The sequence below is a fragment of the Emydura macquarii genome, unplaced genomic scaffold, assembly GCF_026122565.2.
Source record: "Emydura macquarii macquarii isolate MOO-44397 ecotype Brisbane River unplaced genomic scaffold, CSIRO-AGI_Emac_v2 contig_3220, whole genome shotgun sequence".
In the NCBI taxonomy this organism is placed as follows: Eukaryota; Metazoa; Chordata; order Testudines; family Chelidae; genus Emydura; species Emydura macquarii.
In genome coordinates, this window is record NW_027133357.1 from 5,978,717 (window position 1) to 5,997,575 (window position 18,859).

Sequence of the window (18,859 nt, forward strand, 5' to 3'; positions counted from 1 at the left end):
GTCAGTATTTATAGTTGGGAACAACCAAGGTGAAGATCATGGTTATACAATTCTGGGTAGATAAAAACTTTCTTCTGGAAAATCCCCACACAGCAAGCTGCACAGAACTTAAATGATCTCCCTTGGATGACTGAAGATCTGACTCACCCTGCTGGGATCTCAGCCTAATGGATTAAATAAAATAAATGACTCTAAATCAGTTAGACGGCCTGAGTTCATTGAAACGGTAAAGAAAAGCCCCACATGTTAACAGTGCTCCTATGTCCTCTTCCTTTATTGCAAATTAAACCCATCTCAGACCACATAGGAATTACATTCCCTTACAACGACTGCAGGAAATGCATTAAAAATACATTCTGCCAGTTACAAATCTTCATGTCACCAGCCACAGGGGAGAGCATTAATGCAGGGAAGGGAAGGAATGCAGGGCAAATACACCCCCACACACCATCACCTCCTCTGGGGTAAGGGCATGGAGGATTTATAGGCTGAGAAATCTGCGGGTCTGGAATCAGCGGGACCTGAGCTCTGTCATGAAACTAGAAGAGACAACGACAGGGTGAGATTTATTCAAAGTGCTGTTTTCAATTTATTTTAAAACATAAATGTTGTCTCTCCCTCTCCCCAACCCTCCAACAAAAATCACACACAATGAGTCTGGATTCACTGAGGGAGAGCATCAGTCAAAAGGGCTCTGGGGACAAATCTGTCCCATTGCAAGCTTTTCTTGAAAACTAAGAGCCACACTGTCTTCATACATTAGAGGCCAGATTTTCAAACACTGGTGTCTTGGCAGTGTCCAGAAAACAATGAGCCTGTAAAAAGGGGATTCCTTTCATCCTCCCACCACCCCTAGAACTGGCTTCATGTCTCTCCCTATGTCTGGAACAAAACTCCACCTTCTTGCCCGACCAATCTCCTTCCAGGATCCTTGACAAGTACAAGACACCAACCTAGGCCGCTTTGCAGATTGAAAGGTGGGCATAGGCAGGTTCAAGGGATGTAACTCGGTCCAAATTACACAAACCCAAATTCAGAGGTGATGGGTTTCCAATTTGTTTTTGAAATGCCATGTGCACTCATGACATGGCATCCATTATCACCATAAGTAATGAGACGGATGGGGAAAGCTCTCCCCAAATCTACCTATACAGCCCCCATCGCCCTGGTATCAGAGTGCCTCACAAACACTAATGAATTTATCCTCAACACTATGAACAGAGAGAGATTAAGGGATTTGTCCTAGGTTATGCAGGAAGTCTGTAGCAGAACCAGGAATCAAACCACGGTCCCCAGAATCTCTGAACCACAGAACAATTCTTCCTCATTACACGTGGATAATATCATCTAGCTCTTACATAGATGCTGCAGAGGTCAGCTGTTCACATGCCTCATTATAGGTACTCCTGCATGTTCCATGTACAGTCTTTCCCCCAGGCTTGCACTTTTTGCTGAGAGGGCTGGCTTTTCTTCATTCTCCTGATGTCCTGTTTGCGTCAGATTCTCGGCACTGGAAACACTGAGAACTGCTCCAGTTACGTCTCCAAGGCATTGCCTGTTATATTTTTGGAAAGTTTAGCAGAATACTGATCAGATTATGCATCACTAGCAAGGAGCCCTGTCTGTAGCTCAATTCCGCTTGAGGTCAGCGTGCTGCCGTTTAGGAACAATTCGATGAATTGAGTTCATCCTTGGAAAATTAATAAAATTCAACCCTTCTGACCAAAATACGTTTGCCTGAATATTATGCATATGAAGATTGTTGGTGACACCTTTACAACTAGACCATGCCACTTTCAATTCATATGAAGATTAATACTTCATGATACAGAGGTCATAGGGCAGCTCCAAGACATCCAGGGAAATCCAGGGAAATTACCTTTCCAATGACAGCTGGTCTTAGGAGCAAGAAGATCCTCCAGAGCTCACCAGTGATTTCAATGACAACTCCAACTTCATAAACTCCTATCAGACGACCAAAATTAAAGCAAAACCCAGCCCTGCTGAAGTCAATGGGAGTTTTGCCATTGACTTTAATGGGGCTAAGATTTCAACCACAGTGATTTGGACCCACAGGGAGCAAATGGATAAAATAAATGAAGCGGTGTGCACATGGGGACTCTACAACTGTGGTAGACGCTGGTACCTCCTACCACACTCCACAGCCTTACAGGCAGGGTAGGGTTTTTATTAGCTCCACCAGTTCTAAGGTTAATACCCCTGTAACTGACAGCCACTAAGCCGGAGACTTGCACAGGCTTTAGATATGAAAACAATCAGCCCGCTGCTGATGCCATTACTCCTCCAGACTATAGCGCATGGAGAAATTCCTGCCATTCCACAGAGGGTAAGGGGACCCAGACAGGGTGACCTCCTTTTGTTCAGCTCCAGCCTCACTTGGCCAGGGAAAACCTTCCAAATTATTTGCGACTTCCATCTATGAAACACATTGTAAAGGGGGGCAAAGGGTGGGTTTGGAGAGTCAATAAAATGTGGAGCAATGTCTTTGTTAAGGAAAATTATTTATCACACTAAGAGAAGAGAGAAAGACATTGAAGAAGTGAAACCGAGTTTTCATTTGTGCTTAATGTTTCTTTTGTTGCTGTTTTGTTAAGCGTGCTTATACAATGGGCACTACACAAAACTCTATATAGATCGAGATCTAGTGTAGATAGACAGAACCTGAATTTGGTTTTTATAATCCCTGTGTACAAAGAAGGGCCCTTATGGACCACTAGCCTGCTTTTCAGATGTGCTGAGTGCAGGGAAGTTCCACCAACCACAATACAAGTTGCAGGGGCTCAGCATTCTCTGAAAATCAGGCCACACGACACTTTCTCAATTGATCAGTATAGGGAAAAATACTTTATATCACGCTTTTCATCTACAAGTCACAAAGCATTTTACAAAGATTGGTAAATTTCACTATTCTCATTTGACAGATGGAGAAACTGAGGCACCGAGTCTACAGACCACATATTCAGAAGTGGCCTCTCAACTTGGGTTCTTCAACCTCAGAGCCTTTGACCTGATCTTCTGAATTATTGAGCGCTCGCAGCTCTAAGTGAAATCTGTGGGAGCCACGGGGTGCTCAGCTGCTTTGAAAATAGATCGGTTAAAATGTGATTTTGTATTGCACTGATTTATCCCCTACATCAACTTCCTTTCTTCATCCTCTGTGCTCCCTCCTTATGTGCACCTGTCTCTCAGTCCAGCTATATATTTGCAATTGCTTCAGGCCAAAGCACTGCTGACATTCAGGACCAGATTATCACCAATGCTCAGCCCCCAGTAGCTCCCATTGTTCTCAAGGGGAACCGCTGAATGCCCTTTCAAAAACGTGGACACTCACTGAGGTTCCTAAATGGGGGTTGATCTCTTCTTAAAATCTGGCCCAAATTGCTGGGGCCAGGGCAACTCAGTCCTTGTCTTTATGAGACATCCCATCTAGGAGTCAGCTTTTGTCTCCTAACCTTTTCCCAATGTGTCTTTGTTCTAACCTCATGTCACCTGTAATGAAAGGCTGCTGCCATCTGCTGGTGAACATAACAGAGTTCTGCAGCCCCCCCCCCCCCCCAAACCTTTAGGCAGCTCTAATTGGATATGACTGACAAGATGTACAAGTGTCTCCAACGTGTAAGTGTCAGCAATACTGCATTTCTTGTAGGCATTTGCTCAGTACAGCAGTCATCTACCTACGAGAGGACTTCTCAGCCGAGTGAATTGTATCCCTGTGCAGAGGGCCAGCGCAATTCCTATGCATCACCTAACTCCTCAATATAGGGCTACAGAAATGCACAGACACTGCGTTAACCCTCTGCAGAAGGGTAAATTACTTCCACAGTGAACGGAAGGTCCAACTTTTGTGCCCATTTAGTCTCCTCAGACCTCTGAAACAGTAGCAGCCATATTTGGTATTGGCCTAGAGGCCACCAGCCCAGATCAGAGCCCCACCATCCATGCTGGGTGCTGTACACACATAGTAAAAGTCAGTCACTGTCCCAAAGAGCTTATGAGAAGTAAAATGACCCTCCCATAACCACAGAGCAAGTCTCTGGCAGAACTGTGATTGGAATGCGGGTCTCCTGACGCCCAGCCCACTAGGCCACAGGGCATCTCTTTAATTTAACTTCATTACAGCATTTTCGTAACATTGGCATGTAAATAACGGTCACAGAAGGTACATCCACAAAGGCAACAGAGTACTAGTGAGAAAGGAAAATACCTCCTGCATCATTAGCCCTACCCCAGACATCACCCACTTAGCCTCCCCTGACCCAATCTTTTAGCATGGCCTGAAGGACTTCAAACCAAGGTTTTTCCCACTTGAACAAATGCATTTGGGTCCCAGTTTATGGCCACACAATCCAGATGGAAAACACTAGAGGTTGTGTTTTGCCAAAGCCTGAGGCAGGGAGATCACAGACAGCCAGGAGATGGTCAAGGGTGCTGTGGAGGTTGGGGCATCCTGCTACAGAGGGATTTGTGCAGGCAGATGGAGTCACACCTGTATTAGTTCCTAGAGAGTCCTGCAAAATCACTGGCCATTTCTACTCCTGAGGGAAGAAGAGTAGATTGGGACAAAGCCCCTGAAGCAGGGGTTCTCAAACTTTTTTCCTTGGACCCCCTTTGAAAACATTTCAGGCTGTGACAATCCCCTATGCCATGCCATAATACTCTTACTTCTGGCACTGTTGCTGGGGGCAGCACTGCCTTCAGAACACCCCGCCAGCAGCTGCTGCTCTCCAGCCACCCATATCGGAAGGCCTCTGGCTGTCAGCCATGCACGGGGCTGACAGCAGCCACAGCATACATGAGAACTGGCAGCTCATGACCCCCCCCCCAATAATCTCACAACCCCTTAAGAAGGCCTAACCCCCAATTTGAGAACCCCTGCCCTAGAGAATGAAGGGTGGAGCTCCACCCACCTGATTTCCACCTCACATTCAGCCTGGCACCCGGAAGAGCTTAAGCACAGGGCTCTATCCTAAAAGAACAATTTGCACAGCTTTTGTGGGGAGATTCATCAGAGAGATGCCAGAGGCTAAGGATACAGGAGAGGAGCTACAGAGATCTCTGATGCTACCGAATCAACAATCCAACTAGCCAGAAGAGATCTGAACAAATAGCATCTCATGGTAGAAATGAGACTGATAGAGCCCTGTCTTCTAGCACTGATGTCTCTTGGAATAATGGCTCTTCCAAGGTCCAGTAGGATACAGATTTGTTAACCTTTGGGCCTTCAACAAAGCCCAGCTGTTTTCCTCAAGGCATGGGGGTAGACAGATTGATGGGATAAGGATAAAGTTATGTAGTTGTTATGGAGGCTAGTTTTCATATTGTTTAGCCATGCAGTGCACTAAGAAAGCTGTACAATTTTGGTCTGTGTATGGAATAGTTTGTACTGATTTTATAAACTGCTCAGAGCTCAGAATAGTACTTGAACAATCACAATAAATACTTTGGAAGGAAATGGCAAGGAAGTGTCAGGCACCAACTCAAATTAACAAAACCAGTAAACCATCAAGTGAACAATGGACAAATTCTGTGCACCTTTCCCTCCCCCCAGCACTTCAAAAGAAAAGAAAAGAAAAGAAAGATAATTTACTTTGAATGCAGGTTCTTCAGGGCAAGGACCATCTTTTCCACACTGCATGTACATGACTAGTCATCCTGCTTCATGACTGGGACTCCCACACACTACCACAATATAAAAAAAAGGGAATAAAAGTTTTAAAATCTTGACCCCCTAGTGGTTTCTAACATGCTTATTACTATAGTTCTGTATCACTCTATGTACACTGCTTCCCATCTCCACTTTTTGCAACAACCAAAACCCAGGATTCCTAATTCTCCTAGAAATCTCCATTGGTGGAAACTGAACCCAAGTGTCTAACTCCTCTGAGCTCCTACCCCTTTACATCACAGCCCCAAGGAATCTTGGTTTACTAAAGCCCTGCTCTAATCACTAAACATAACTGTCTCCCATGTCTGTGTACGACTCACTTTGCAAACAAGCCTATACTTAGCCTGAAATCATGGCACCTGCTGGGCAGGGGGGTTGGACAACCACACCTGCCAACCTACAGCTATTAATTTGCATGGACCATCCCAACAGTCAGAAGGGCAAGGCACTAGTTAAAATAAATTACTAGAAAGTCGCCTATAAATATAGCGGGTCCTACAATAAATAAATCCTCAAAGCATCATATAACTCCATAGCTAAACTCTTAGGGATGTCCCCCCCCACACACACACACTTTGCTCTAGTTGACTATTCCCTTCATCTGTCTACTCCATACCCTATTCGATGGTAGAGTCCAAATAGGCCAGTGTGCTGAGCCACTCAATGGAGCATTCCATTTGGTTAAAGGGGGGAGATAATTTCATAAGAAAAAATAGTTCCAACGGGAGCGTAGTGTTGGATTAACTATCGCACCAGGAGCCAAGGGGTAATTGATACTTTATCTCTTAGCATGGGCGTTGACTCCCGTAGGAGACTTTTAAATGGAGGCACCCCGATTTCTGTGCAGTTAGTTCAGTCCAGAGAAGAGCTTGTTATGGTTCAATCACGATGCGGAGCAGTCCATTTATGACAGAAAAGGTGAGGGCGTTGGGCGGATTATAAGAGAATGAGCCAACGAAGTGGACATGGTGACTTAGAGCTCGTCGGCCCGTGAAAGGAGGAAACTTCTTGGGAACCGTCTGAAGCCACCACGGCTGTAAATAGGCGGATTCTCACCTCCCCCCCATCACCAGCTGGCAGTTGGTTCGGCCCAGGCCGGTTTGAAACTGGGAGCTGACGCTCACGCGCCACGCGCGCGCTGCCGTGTTGAATCAACGGTAGTTCGGCGGTGGGGGGGTAGAGAGAGTCGCCGGGCAGCCCCCTTCCTCGTCACCACCGCCCGGCCCCGCTCCTTTCCCCTTCCCCGTCGTCGTCACCACCACCACCTCGCGCGGCCCCTCCGGGGAAGGTGAGAGGCCGTTTCCCGCCGCTGAGGCGAGAAGCCGTTGGCCGGTCCCTCCGTCCCGCCAGCTCCTCGGGCCGGGGTCGTGACCGGGACCCTTCCCTCGCCTCAGCCTCCGCCCTGGGATGGGGGCAGTGGGGGTGCGTGTCTCCCTCCGCCCACCCCCCTTGCCTCGGTGTGTCTTGTCCGCCCCGCGAGCCCCTCACCCCCCGTTACCCGCCCTTGTCTATTCCCCCCCCTCCCCCCGGTGCCCAGGTTTCCCCTCAGGGCGTGGCTCTCTCTCCCCACCCCTCCCCGCAGGCCCGACTGCGCCATGTCACTCACGGCCTCCCCATCCCTTAGCGAGCCTGGCTGCGCTAACTAGCCGCCTGGGCCTGCGATGGCTGAGCTGCTCCGGCCGGGCCGGCTCTGACCCTCCGTCTCCTCTCGAGCTGCAGGAGGAACAAGATGCCTAACCCTGGAGAGAGACCACCCCGCAGGGACTGCAGTGAGCCGGAGAGCGTGGCCCCTAGGCCCAGGGAAGGGAGGCAGGCCCAGGAGAGCCACGACGGAGACATGCCCGGCCTCTGCCCGCCACAGCTGCCACCGTGTATGTCCGGCCCGCCTCCACTTCTTCTAGAAAAATCCAGCCCCTACGGGCCCCGCCCGGTTCACGCTCCCCTGAGGATGTCACGCTCCCCTGAGGATGGGTGGAGGAACATTGGGGGGCAGGGCTGAGGCCAGCCCCCATGGGAGGGCAGGAGTGTCCCCATGCCCTGTTCTGCCCTGAACTCTGCTCTGGACCCCCTCCCTAGCCATGGCTGCGGCCTCAGCTTCCAGCCCTTGCCGTGGCCCCCAGCCGTTGTTACCGCTTGGCTACTGTTGCCCAGCTCTCTGCCTCTGGCCTGGCTGGAGCCATTGGCTCAGCCCCCGACCTTGGCCGCTATTCCCAACTCAGCCCCCAGCTGCATCAGTCCTGCTCCCAGCCAAGGACTGTGGGCCCCATTCCCAGCAGGAGTTTGGGGACCACTGATTTAGACAGTCCTGCACCTTAACAGTTCTATCTGCCTAAAAGATCAATAAATTCTATTGCATCGTTTAATGGAATTTAAACCAGCAAAACCCCCAAATGTTCCCTTCCTGCAGGATAAGGTGTTTTTAGTAGTTCTTGTCCAACAAAGACTTAAGTAAGCTAGGGACTTCATACACAGGTATAGTCCCACTGATTTACTCATGCCAATAAGAACGCAAATGTATGTGATTCTTTGCAGGACTGGGCTTTATATGATTGACCTATCATTCTATAACATACAACTTGCTACTATCCTTTGTTCACACAGCCCTCCTGTCTAATTTAAATTGTAATCTGCTCAGAGAGGGGACCTGTCATTTTACCATACCCCTTCCACACTAGTTGTGGTATATATTATTTCCTTCGCCTTACTTTGGTGTAGGCTAATCAATTCAAACTCGTTTAGCAATTGTTCTGTTTCTCTGCTTAGCTGAGGAAGGTTCTCTACACCCAACTTTCTAAACTATTCTGTATCGATCTTTCATATAGCTGCTACTGTCGTGATCTATTTTTCTACTTTCTGGTCAAGAACTTTCTAGGGCTAAATTATTTCCCCTCACACATGCTAATAATACTATTATCCAGTATATGTCTTCATCCCTTTCATTATGGAAATATCTGTCAGATGCAGACTCCATTGGCATGGGTTATCTAGTTAGCTCTAGGGTTTCTCATTATTTTAGACTGAAACTATAGCACAAATGAGCATCCTTTTCAGCCTCTGGCTGTCCTTGGCACTTGACTTAAAATAGTCTTACAAGATTAATGAACTCCCCTAATTAATCCTGTTTTGTATTATAGAAGTCTGAGAGACCCCAACTGGACTGAAGGGAGGGAGGTCTTGAAGCTAGACACTGTACAGACATGTAATAAATGCTCCCTACAATCCTAAACCACTCTCTTGCAATCTATTCCACAAGGGCAGACCTTTGTCCCGCTGCAGAGCCCCATTGATTTCAGGCATAGTGATTTGCTTACGCAGACCAGATTTAAAATATAACAAGAGAGTGAGTCACCCAATGGAAGGATATGAAGGCAATCCCATAGCCCTGTTAGAATTTATAATTCCAATATGTGATTGTTTGCTGTCTCATGCCTATTCTGTGCTGTCTTTGATGTCCTCTGCAACTTGTAAATTGTTCTCCCCCTTTAGGACTATTAAGCTAGGCAATATGGCATCATGTTTTCTCCCCACATCTCTCCCATAACTTATTCAGTAAATTTCACCTGTAATGTTTACTGTTGCTCTAGAATGTAGAAATCATAGATAATAGTCCCATGACTGATGATTTTCATGAGATTCTGAAATGATGGCTATAGTATAAAATCAGTAGTTAGTCAGATTTACTAAAGTGCCTAAACAGTTAATATTTACAAAACTTGTTTAGGGGGAGGCAGGAGCCCTGAGTTTTACTTCCAGCTCTGCAACTGATTAAGTGTTTGCTTTCAGGCACTTAGCTTCTTTGAGTCTCTGTTACCCTATCTGAAAAATGCATCTATCATGCGTTTGAAGACCTATATTGAAAATACTTCAGAGGAAGAGTGCTAATTCCTTTTTATTGAACTTATTTATTAAAATGATAAAAATGTGAAACTTTTTCAGCATACATAGCTTCCTGGTATCTTTACACGGGAAGGGACACTGTTAAAAGAAGTTCTAACACTTACACTCATTTCACTGTTCACTTTAACAACAGAGCAATGTAGAGACACATTAAGTAGTTGCATAATTATTCTGGAGATCATTAAGAGGTTAAAGCCTAGGAATGAGAACATGTCAAAAGTAATAGGACCAAGCATGAACTGATAAGTCTTTTATACAATCCATTTTTATTCAGCTCACTCAACTAGTGGTCTTATCCTGCTTTTGGAGATCATTTAAATTTGAACAATTATTTCCTGTATTGGTGTTACCAATAACCACAGATTGAAATTTTTAAATCTATTTTGCACCCAAACTTGCTTCTATTAAAGTTAGTGGAAGTTTAGCTAATGACTTCAGTGGGAGAGGATTGGGCCCTTGCTTTTCACCATTAATGAAATTTAATCTATTGTTTAGACCAAATTGGTCAGTTTTACTTTTTTTGTCTGTCAGCATTTTCTTCATCAGCTAGGAGCATAATATTGTTTCTCTCATTCTGAGGGGAATGTTTTAACTCCACTCCATATACATGGGTTTTCATTCATTTTACATTTCTATCTACCTTAAATTTTGTAAAACCTTTTAGATTTATTAAATGTTGGCCTAAGTCTGTAACTGATCATGCTCCTTTAAAGAACTGAGTCTCATTAATTTCTATTATGCTTTTCTGCAGCCAGCCCTGCACAAATTCTTTCCATGGCAGAACTACTGGAAACAGCACAAGAGATTTCCAAAATGACAATTGCACACGAGATTGTGGTAAACAGTGACTTCAAGCTGCAAGAGGTCAACTTGTCATCGAACAGGTACATTTCTCTTTGTTTTTTCCTTTGACCTCAGGTTGCAGATTGTATGGCTAGAATGGGAAATGGTGGAGGGGAGGACAGGACTTGGAGGATATGGCAATTGAAAGTATATGGAAATTACAAAGGAAAAGAAAGTGGGGGGATGGTTTTTTTTGGCTGCTATATGATGTATAGCATTTTCAAGTTTTTTTGCCTTAGAACTGTGATGAATGTCAGTCCTGGTCTTCCTTGATTTCACTGGAGCACTCTGAGGTGTCAGATGTGTAGACCACAACCTTTTCTTAAATATTAATCAAAGGAGAAGGGTTATTAAATCTTTAGCAAAGATCTTCTCTCATCAATTTGCATTGTAGCTAAAAATCTTCCTGTATCCTATCTTAACCACATTCATTGCTGCACAGAAAGAGATTGTAGAAAGATATCCTGCAAATATTGTATGGTCCTGTCTATCTTTGAGGATACGAGTAGCAGTGGGGGGATTTGAAGGGAGTTATCTGCATCTGTCGTAGGTTAGCTAAACATCACATTCTTCTGAAGTAGGTTGGACTGCCTCTGAACTATTGCCAAGTGGTGGAAAAGGTTATGTCTGTACTTACATAGGTGTGTAAAGTACACACACTGCATGTCCAGCTAGCATGGGTATAAATAGCAGTGTACAAGGTGAGGTACTGCTTAAACAAGTAAATACATGCCTGAACCCTTAGGGTATGTACCCTATATGGTTCTCTGCATAGTCAGGCAGTGCCTCTCAGTGTCCTTGGTGCAAAGAAAGACAAGTGGACAAGAAGCTGGATATGAGTCAACAGGATGCCCTTGTTGCCAAGAAGGCTAACAGGCATATTGGGTTGCATTAGTAGGAGCATTGTCAGCAGATCGAGGGAAGTGATTATTCCTCTCGATTGGGCACTGGTTAGGCCACGTCTGGAGTATTGTGTCCAGTTTGGGGCCCCCCACTACAAAAAATATGGACAAATTGGAAAGAGTCCAGTGGAGGGCAACTAAAATCATTAGGAGGCTGGGGCACACGACTTACGAGGAGAGGCTGAGGGAACTGGGCTTATTTAGTCTGCAGAAGAGAAGAGTGAGGGGGGATTTGATAACAGCCTTCAACTACCTGAAGGGGGGTTCCAAAGAGGATGGAGATAGGCTGTTCTCAGCAGCGGCAGATGACAACAAGGAGCAATGGTCTCAAATTGCAGTGGGGGAGGTCTAGGTTGGACATTAGGAAACACTTTTTCCTAGGAGGGTGTTGAGCACTGGATTGGGTTACCTAGGGAGGTGGTGGAATCTCCATCCTTAGAGCTTGACAAAGCCCTGGCTGGGATGATTTAGGTGGAGTTGGTCTTGCTTTGAGCAGGGGATTAGACTAGATGACCTCCTGAGGTCCCTTCCAACCCTAATCTTCTATGATTCTATGAACCCTTCCCTGCTGCCTTAATCTTTCATTGACACATGAACCTACATACAGCAGTGTGGACATAGCCGTCTTTTCACTGTGGTACCCTGCAGACCCCTGCCAGTGTAGACAGGGCCAAAGTTTGTTGGGCTATGGTGAAAAGAGATTGTTGGTTAACAACCATATTTGGGAGAACCGGGGAATTTAGGTTGATGGAGGTTCCCATAGGAGGGGGAGTAGTGAGGCATGTTGCTTCCAACATGGGAATAAAAGTTCAAAGAAGAAAATGGCCAGAGGTCCAAGTGGGCGCATGGCCCCTCCATAGTGATGGATGTGAGTTGTTGAATGTTAATAGCAGTTACTTGTTCCCCCTCCCCACTCAGCCTGGAAAAGAGAGTGAAGGAGACATTGCACAAAGCTTTCTGGGACAGTCTGAAAGAACAGCTCTCTGCTAGTCCACCAGACTACACACATGCGATCCAACTGCTGCAGGAAATTAAAGAGGTAAGCAGTTCTTCAGACAGGACAAACAGTCTCCTTAGAGCTAGGCCTCTGTTGATGATGATGTAGCCCATTACATCTAAGCCTTCCCTTATGGCCACACATTAGACCAGAGCCACGAGAGAATGGAATTCACAGTGAGGAAAAGTAAATTCTAGGTCCAACCTTCTAGATCCTGACCCGTGGTCCCACACACTACTGCACTTCACAGATATGAAAAGCAGTGGAAACATATAACAATCAGTATGGCCATAATTGATCATAGATATTTGCTTATATCTGTGTTATACTGATGCAGTGGTTTCTTGAGCAAGAGCCTACCCACACTCAGTTTAAGGATGGCTAGTGTCTTGGTATGCTTAAGGGATGTGTTAAGTCTCATTAATATTGGACCCTGTGGTTTTCACCGGACATGAGCAGAAGGCTAGCTCTCGGCTGAGAGGACAACTACCATGTATTTTACATTCCCTGTTCCTGTCCCAGCAATAGCTGCATTCATTAATACCTTGGTTACTTTGTCCCTCTTAACTCGCAACTGAATCCCATCATTCCCTCTCAATGGAACCAAACCCTCTCCTGTTCATTTGAATGGCAAAGTTTCCGTTAACTTCAGTACAGCAGATTTGGGCTCTGAGAGGTAAAAGAGGTCTCAGTTAATAGGATTGTAGACTGAACATATGTTTCCTGAATTAAAAATTAATTCGATGGGTTTGATTGATTTATTAAAATCTTACTTGTTGTTACAAGGCTTCTTAAATAAAGAAGCCAGAGAGAGAGACCTACGAGGTAGTGAGAAAATGCTTTGGCATGAAAATCCCTCTTATGCCACCAGTGACTGTGCTTCTATGCATAGTCTCTACTATTTGTAAACTTTTTTTTATAGCTGAAGAAACCCCTTTCAAAGGCTAGTCATATAAGCACCTCTCTTTAATGCACAAGCACACAACATATTAGAATAGGAGATAAGCATTTAAAACTAACAAACAGCCATACCTACCTACAGCAGCATCTAACATAACCTTGCCTGATCCGACCCACACTTCTATAATCCTGAGAGGCAGCTCCTCTCCAGGAAACCCATCCCACAGGGCACTTAAGGGTGTCCCTGCTATAAAGGAAAGAATAGGGACCATACTTTAGTTGGGGGCTGATATATGGTTACCTAGCATCTTCTGTGAACACCCCATAGGGGAGCAATTAGGGACAAAGATTCCCTTATAGCTGCTATGGTGGCCCTTAAATTTCAGCATGCTAAATAGTCACCTGGGTCCTTAGTCATAAGGCCAGCCTTGATTATTGTTGTGCAGCTCCCAGAAAGTGTAGGGTTCCTAAGTTTGAACAAAAACACACTCTTCTCTCTCTGACTTTCTCCTTGGAGCAGACCATGCTGTCGCTGCTGCTGCCACGGCACAGCCGTCTGCGGAGCCAGATCGAAGAAGCCCTGGACATGGAGCTGATCAGACAGGAGGCTGAGCACAGGGCTCTGGACATCCCCAATCTCACCATGTACATCCTAGGTACAATGGCGATGTTGTGTGCACCCATCCGAGACGAGGAAGTGCAGAGACTACAGGGTGTAACAGACACAGTTCAGCTGCTCAGGTGGGCAACACGGTCTGTGACATGGGTGGGCCTCCCATAAATGAGCATATCCTCCACCAGAGATATTGTGGCAGGGAAATCCACTGCCTCTTGCCCAATAATTATATCATCTGTGTGCCTCACGTCTATTTAAAAGTAGTAGTAGTTTGTCTTTCTCTTCACACTCTGAAGGTAAAATGACTAATTAGCTGCTTCTCTCTCACACACACACAGAGATAAGTCGCAGCAATGAACTTTGCATTTAAGTCTGAGAGTGGTGAGCCCCATGATCTCATATCTCTTGCAGTAATGAGTCCATAGGCTGGGTCCACTCCTGTCCTCTGTACTCATGAGCCTATCCCACCGCTGGATAGTTACATTGTTTCAGTGGAAGGTAGCTGTTGTGGGAGTCTTGGTTTTTTCTGATCCCGCTGGTGGCCCCTTTAGATCAGGGTAGAGAGAGCCTGGAGGAACACTGAAGTAGCTTGCAGTGCCCCTCTTTTACTAGTTCTGAAGGAAAATAGGATGGTCACTGGGGCATGCAATTTGGGACCTTTCCCCAACACAAAATCTTGATTTAAAAAAAGTTCCTGCTGCATAAAAAGGAAGCCACTGGGTAGTGTGTGTGGCTGGATTGAGCTGCTGGAAAGTCCAGGAGGGTGGGTACTGCTCCCCCTGCACTTGGAATGCCTAGCACTGAAGACTGAGTCTGTGTGCCAACTGTGGGGTGGCTTGCCTCTAGTTAGCGGGGCACTCTGATTGCACGAAAACACTTTCTCCCCTCTCCTCCTCTTCACCCCAGGGAGATTTTCCGGGTACTAGACTTGATGAAAATGGACATGGTGAATTTTACCATTCAGAACCTCCGACCCCACCTGCAGGATCATGCTGTCCAGTATGAGCAGAAGAAATTCCAGGAGCTTCTAGCCAAGCTGCCCGGTGAGTGTGTAATTAGGATAGGATTATCTGCTTCTTAGTTCATCTCCAGTTACTTCCTCTCCCACCTGAAATTGGTCTTCTGTTTGCCACTGGTGCAGACATCATTCTGCTGGTGGCAGATACTGGGTTCAGGCGCAGCAGACAGAGGCGTTGTGAAGTGATAGTTCCCAGTCCTTTGCACATTATAAAGCTCATCTGAGACTAGCCCTGAGCATGAGCCTCTCCAGCATCACTGTCATGACAATGACATGGCTGTGCCCTGTAGGAATGAACCTGACTCTGAAGCTTCAACAGGTGTCAGTCATTTCCCAAAGTACCAGGAGCCAGCATTGCTCCCTGGCCAATCTGAGACATACTGTCTATTCAGTGTGTAGGGTAGTATAGTCAGTGAAAACAGTTCCTTCACCTGACAACTTGCCCAGTCTGACTGTTCCCACAAACATCACTCTCCATAATCCTGTTCCAGCCAGCCTGGACCACACAACTGAGTGGTTACGCAAAGCAGCAGCAGAAATCTCTTCATCATCCCCATCCCATTCTGAGGTCCATGGATCACCTGCTCCGCTGTTGCTGGGGGCAGTCAGTGGGAGCTCAGCTACACCAAATCCCATGTCTGTGCTAAACCAAGGATACATGAATCTACTCCACTGGGAGCCTGGCATAGCGGAATACCCTGAGGTAGGAGGAATCTTCTCATCAGCCAGGGGGGACTGCTCTGCCACTTCTATATGGCAGTAAGAACTGGCCTTAAGTACAAGCTAAATAAACAGGTGCTCGAGCCCTCAATCCTGTGCTACCTCTACAGCAGTGATACTCAGACCTCAGTGGTTCAGGAGAAAAATTAGTGATCAACATTACCCAAAAAAGCCACAGTAGTGTCACTTCATCGTTTCATTTATACATCTATATCATTCTCACAGCAAAATGACTGGCCAACTTTTTTTTATCAACTACAATTGATTTAACACTAAAAGCATCCTGATTGGTTAATAATGAAATCAGTTTTCATGTGCTGCAGGAAACAGGTTAAAAAGCCACTTGCAGCTCTCAAGTCTGAGTATCCGTGCTCTACAGCATGAGCTGGCTCTGTCTCTGGGCTAGGCCACAGGACTGCAAGGGAAGAAAATAGCTCTCTGCTGGATCCCCGGTCCCTTTTTGGCAGTGGAAGCTTAGAGCTTGTGACTTATTTCCCTTCTGTTAGCTTGGGTTCCTGGCAAAATATAAGGCCTTTCCTACTGCAGGGAGTTTGAGATTGATCAGTGGTTCACACCCTTCTCCATATAGGAGTCCTCTCCCATTTAGCTATACAGAAAAGGAAGGGCAGTTGTGATTCCCCAGCTTAAGAACCCACCTGCTTGGTCAGTGGTTCTCAATCTGGGATACGCAAAGGTCTTCCAGGGGGTACATCAACTCATCTAGATATTTGCCTCGTTTTACTACAAGCTACATAAAAAGCACTAGTGAAATGAATACAATCTAAAATTTCATACAGACAATGTTTATACTGCTTTGTATACTACACACTGAAATGCAACTTCAATATTTATAATCCAATTGATTTATTTTGTAATTATACGGTAAAAATAAGTAAGCAAATTTTCAGTAATGGGGTGCTGTGACACTTGTATTTTTGTCTGATTTTGCAAGCAAGTAGTGCTTAAGTGAGGTGAAATTTGGGGGTATACTAGACAAATCAGACCTGAAACGGGTACAGTAGTCTGGAAAGGTTGAGAGTCAGGGGCTTGGTGAGCATCGCTCTCCCCATGCCCATCGGGGGATTTGATCTTTCTTTACAGACTTTGTTGATGGACCAAGCTCGGCTGCAGGAGGTACAGTTGCAGGTGAATCAGCTTACAATCATAGCTGCAGTCCTGCTAGTGTCCAGCAGTGTATGTGGAAGTGCCTTGTTCGGCTCGCCTGGGTTTGTAGATAGGCTGAAACGGGTAACAAAGATCCTCTTGGAAGGGCTCCCTCATACCAGGTGGGTTGCTTTACCATTTTCTTTTCCAGAGGGAGACAAGTGAGTAGACAGGTGCTGGTTAGGTATGGGAAGAGCTGCAGCAATCAGCTCTGGGACTCAGAGGAGAGTTGAAATCCAAACAGGGCAAGGGCTTCAGCCTGGGGCAGGAGTTTCCAGCTGGGAACCAGTGCTGCTGATCATATCCCTCTCAGTAACAAGCACTAGGGCAGCTTAGTTCATGGGACACCAAAGCAGTATGGCTTGTTGTCCCTGCCCCATGTTGCCATGCTGTTCCTGTCTACAAGTTTGGAAAGGGAATTTCCTGACTGTTATGCTGTGAAGCAAAGATGAGGAGCAGCCCAAGAATATAGACCATGCCTCTGTGATTTAGGTTTCAAGAAGCTTTGGTGGACATCAGCAATCATGTGCACCAGGAAGTTAGTGAGGCTCTCCTGCAACTCGGTTACCCTGCTTTCAGCAGCGACAAATCTGCTTCTCTCAAAGGTCAGATAAGGAGTATTGCAGAGAAGGACAACAGGGTACGGAGTGTAATTGGTGAGTCACTGAGTAAATGCCTAACATGCTGGCTTTTACTTAAAGATGGGGGGTGGCCTCATTCTCGAGCCACGATCAATGCTGGGTCTTAGTGCCCTAGAGAGTGAAGTCCTTTCCTGAGGACTTGTCTAGCTTAGGCAACTGCCATGCATAAGATGGACTTGATGCTAGAGTGAAGTTCAGTCTTTGGCCCCTTTGCTCAGAATGCCACTCAGCGTGGCAAATAGTGCCCATACAGTGAGATCCTCACTCCTTCTCCAGAAGTCACCCAATGATGATGATTTTTGGTTGATTATTGATCAGGCAGAGAAAAGCTCTGTCTGCCAATACCATCTGTCTCAAAGCACTTTACAAAGGAGGTATCATCCCCATTTTACAAATGGAGAAACTAAGGCAGGGTGAAGTGACTTGCTCCCTGGTTCCAGATTTCCTGAGTCTCAATTCCGTGATCTGTCCAGTAGCCCCCCTTGTTAATATGTAAATGACCAACCTATTTCAAAAGTATAATAGTCTGAATTCTCCCCACTGATCTGTGCCCTGAATAAAAGCATCATCTTAAATTCCCTATTGCATTCTGACATTTGGAATGCACTTGAAAATTTTTTATAGCAGAATGATTTCCCTTCTGTTCTCTCCAGTGCTGTATCCATGCTGTTGATCTGATGCTGTGTGGTGTTCCTTCTTCCCCTAGCTGGCTTCCTTTGTGACTGACTGACCCTTCCACACCCTTTCTTTTCGTACCTACAGAGCAGCGGATCCATTCATTTCTCAGCCTGCATCTGTCTCCTGGGACCCAGAACTCTCGTAGTTTCCCACAAGGCCTTGCTCCTATTCAGGAAGAACTGCTGGAAGTTGGCCACAGGTTTGGTAATGTGATTTATCACAACAGGCAGGTGTATGGACCCTACTACCAGGCAATTCTAAAGAAAGTTCTCCCACAGGTGGAGCCAGAAGCAGGACTAGATTCTTTCTAATCCTCTCACAGAAAACACCACATGCAATGGGGAAAGAGGACTCGGGTAGTTTTCAGAATCATGCTTTGCTTATGAAGTCTGTTGCAACAACTTAAACAGCTGTCTTCTGTGCAGTAGCATCTAAAGCACTTAAGCAGTTGAGCATAGGTGGTGGACAGTTACATAAATACCAACTGCCAATTCCAGGTTTGTCTAAATAAACCTTTACACCCCAAAAAAAGTTGCCTTTTTTCCTACCTGCCATGATCTCATTAGGTGAGAAGGCAGTAACATTGAATTGACAGGGCAAGGTAGATTAAATGGATTTCACAATGCTGCAGTGCATCTTGTGCCACTGAACCATGGTGTTTTTCCCCTCCAGGCATTAACAAAACTAGCCTGTTTTCTTGATAAATTTCATCTCAGCCTAGGATACTTTGTGTTAAAGATAACAGATCTTACTGTCTAGTGTAAGTAGTTGAAATACTTAACTTTAAAAATCTGGTT

At 45.8% G+C, this 18,859-nt stretch overlaps 1 protein-coding gene and 1 long non-coding RNA gene across 7 annotated transcripts; one reads left to right on the forward strand and one right to left on the reverse strand.

Moving 5' to 3' along the window:
* Positions 1–260: 260 nt before the first annotated feature.
* LOC137142233 (uncharacterized) lies at positions 261–5,834 on the reverse strand. The gene is made up of 3 exons (XR_010916866.1): positions 5,609–5,834; positions 1,359–1,555; positions 261–539 (listed from the first exon to the last, which is right to left on the reverse strand). It is a non-coding gene; the product is annotated as an uncharacterized lncRNA (long non-coding RNA).
* A 591-nt stretch (positions 5,835–6,425) lies between these two features.
* On the forward strand, positions 6,426–18,593 carry TCP11 (t-complex 11). 6 transcript variants are annotated; one of them, XM_067531554.1, is made up of 10 exons: positions 6,426–6,604; positions 7,406–7,557; positions 10,335–10,467; positions 12,247–12,367; positions 13,746–13,966; positions 14,748–14,884; positions 15,351–15,562; positions 16,681–16,865; positions 17,236–17,399; positions 18,147–18,593. In XM_067531554.1, the coding sequence occupies exons 2-10, from the start codon at positions 7,416–7,418 to the stop codon at positions 18,371–18,373; spliced, it is 1,542 nt and encodes a 513-aa protein (XP_067387655.1). In that variant the 5' UTR covers positions 6,426–6,604; positions 7,406–7,415; the 3' UTR covers positions 18,374–18,593. The 6 variants fall into 6 exon arrangements, with proteins under 6 accessions (XP_067387655.1, XP_067387657.1, XP_067387654.1 ...); XM_067531556.1 differs by having other exon boundaries at positions 6,597–6,722; XM_067531553.1 differs by lacking the exon at positions 6,426–6,604 and adding an exon at positions 6,706–6,843.
* The last annotated feature ends 266 nt before the right edge of the window (positions 18,594–18,859 follow it).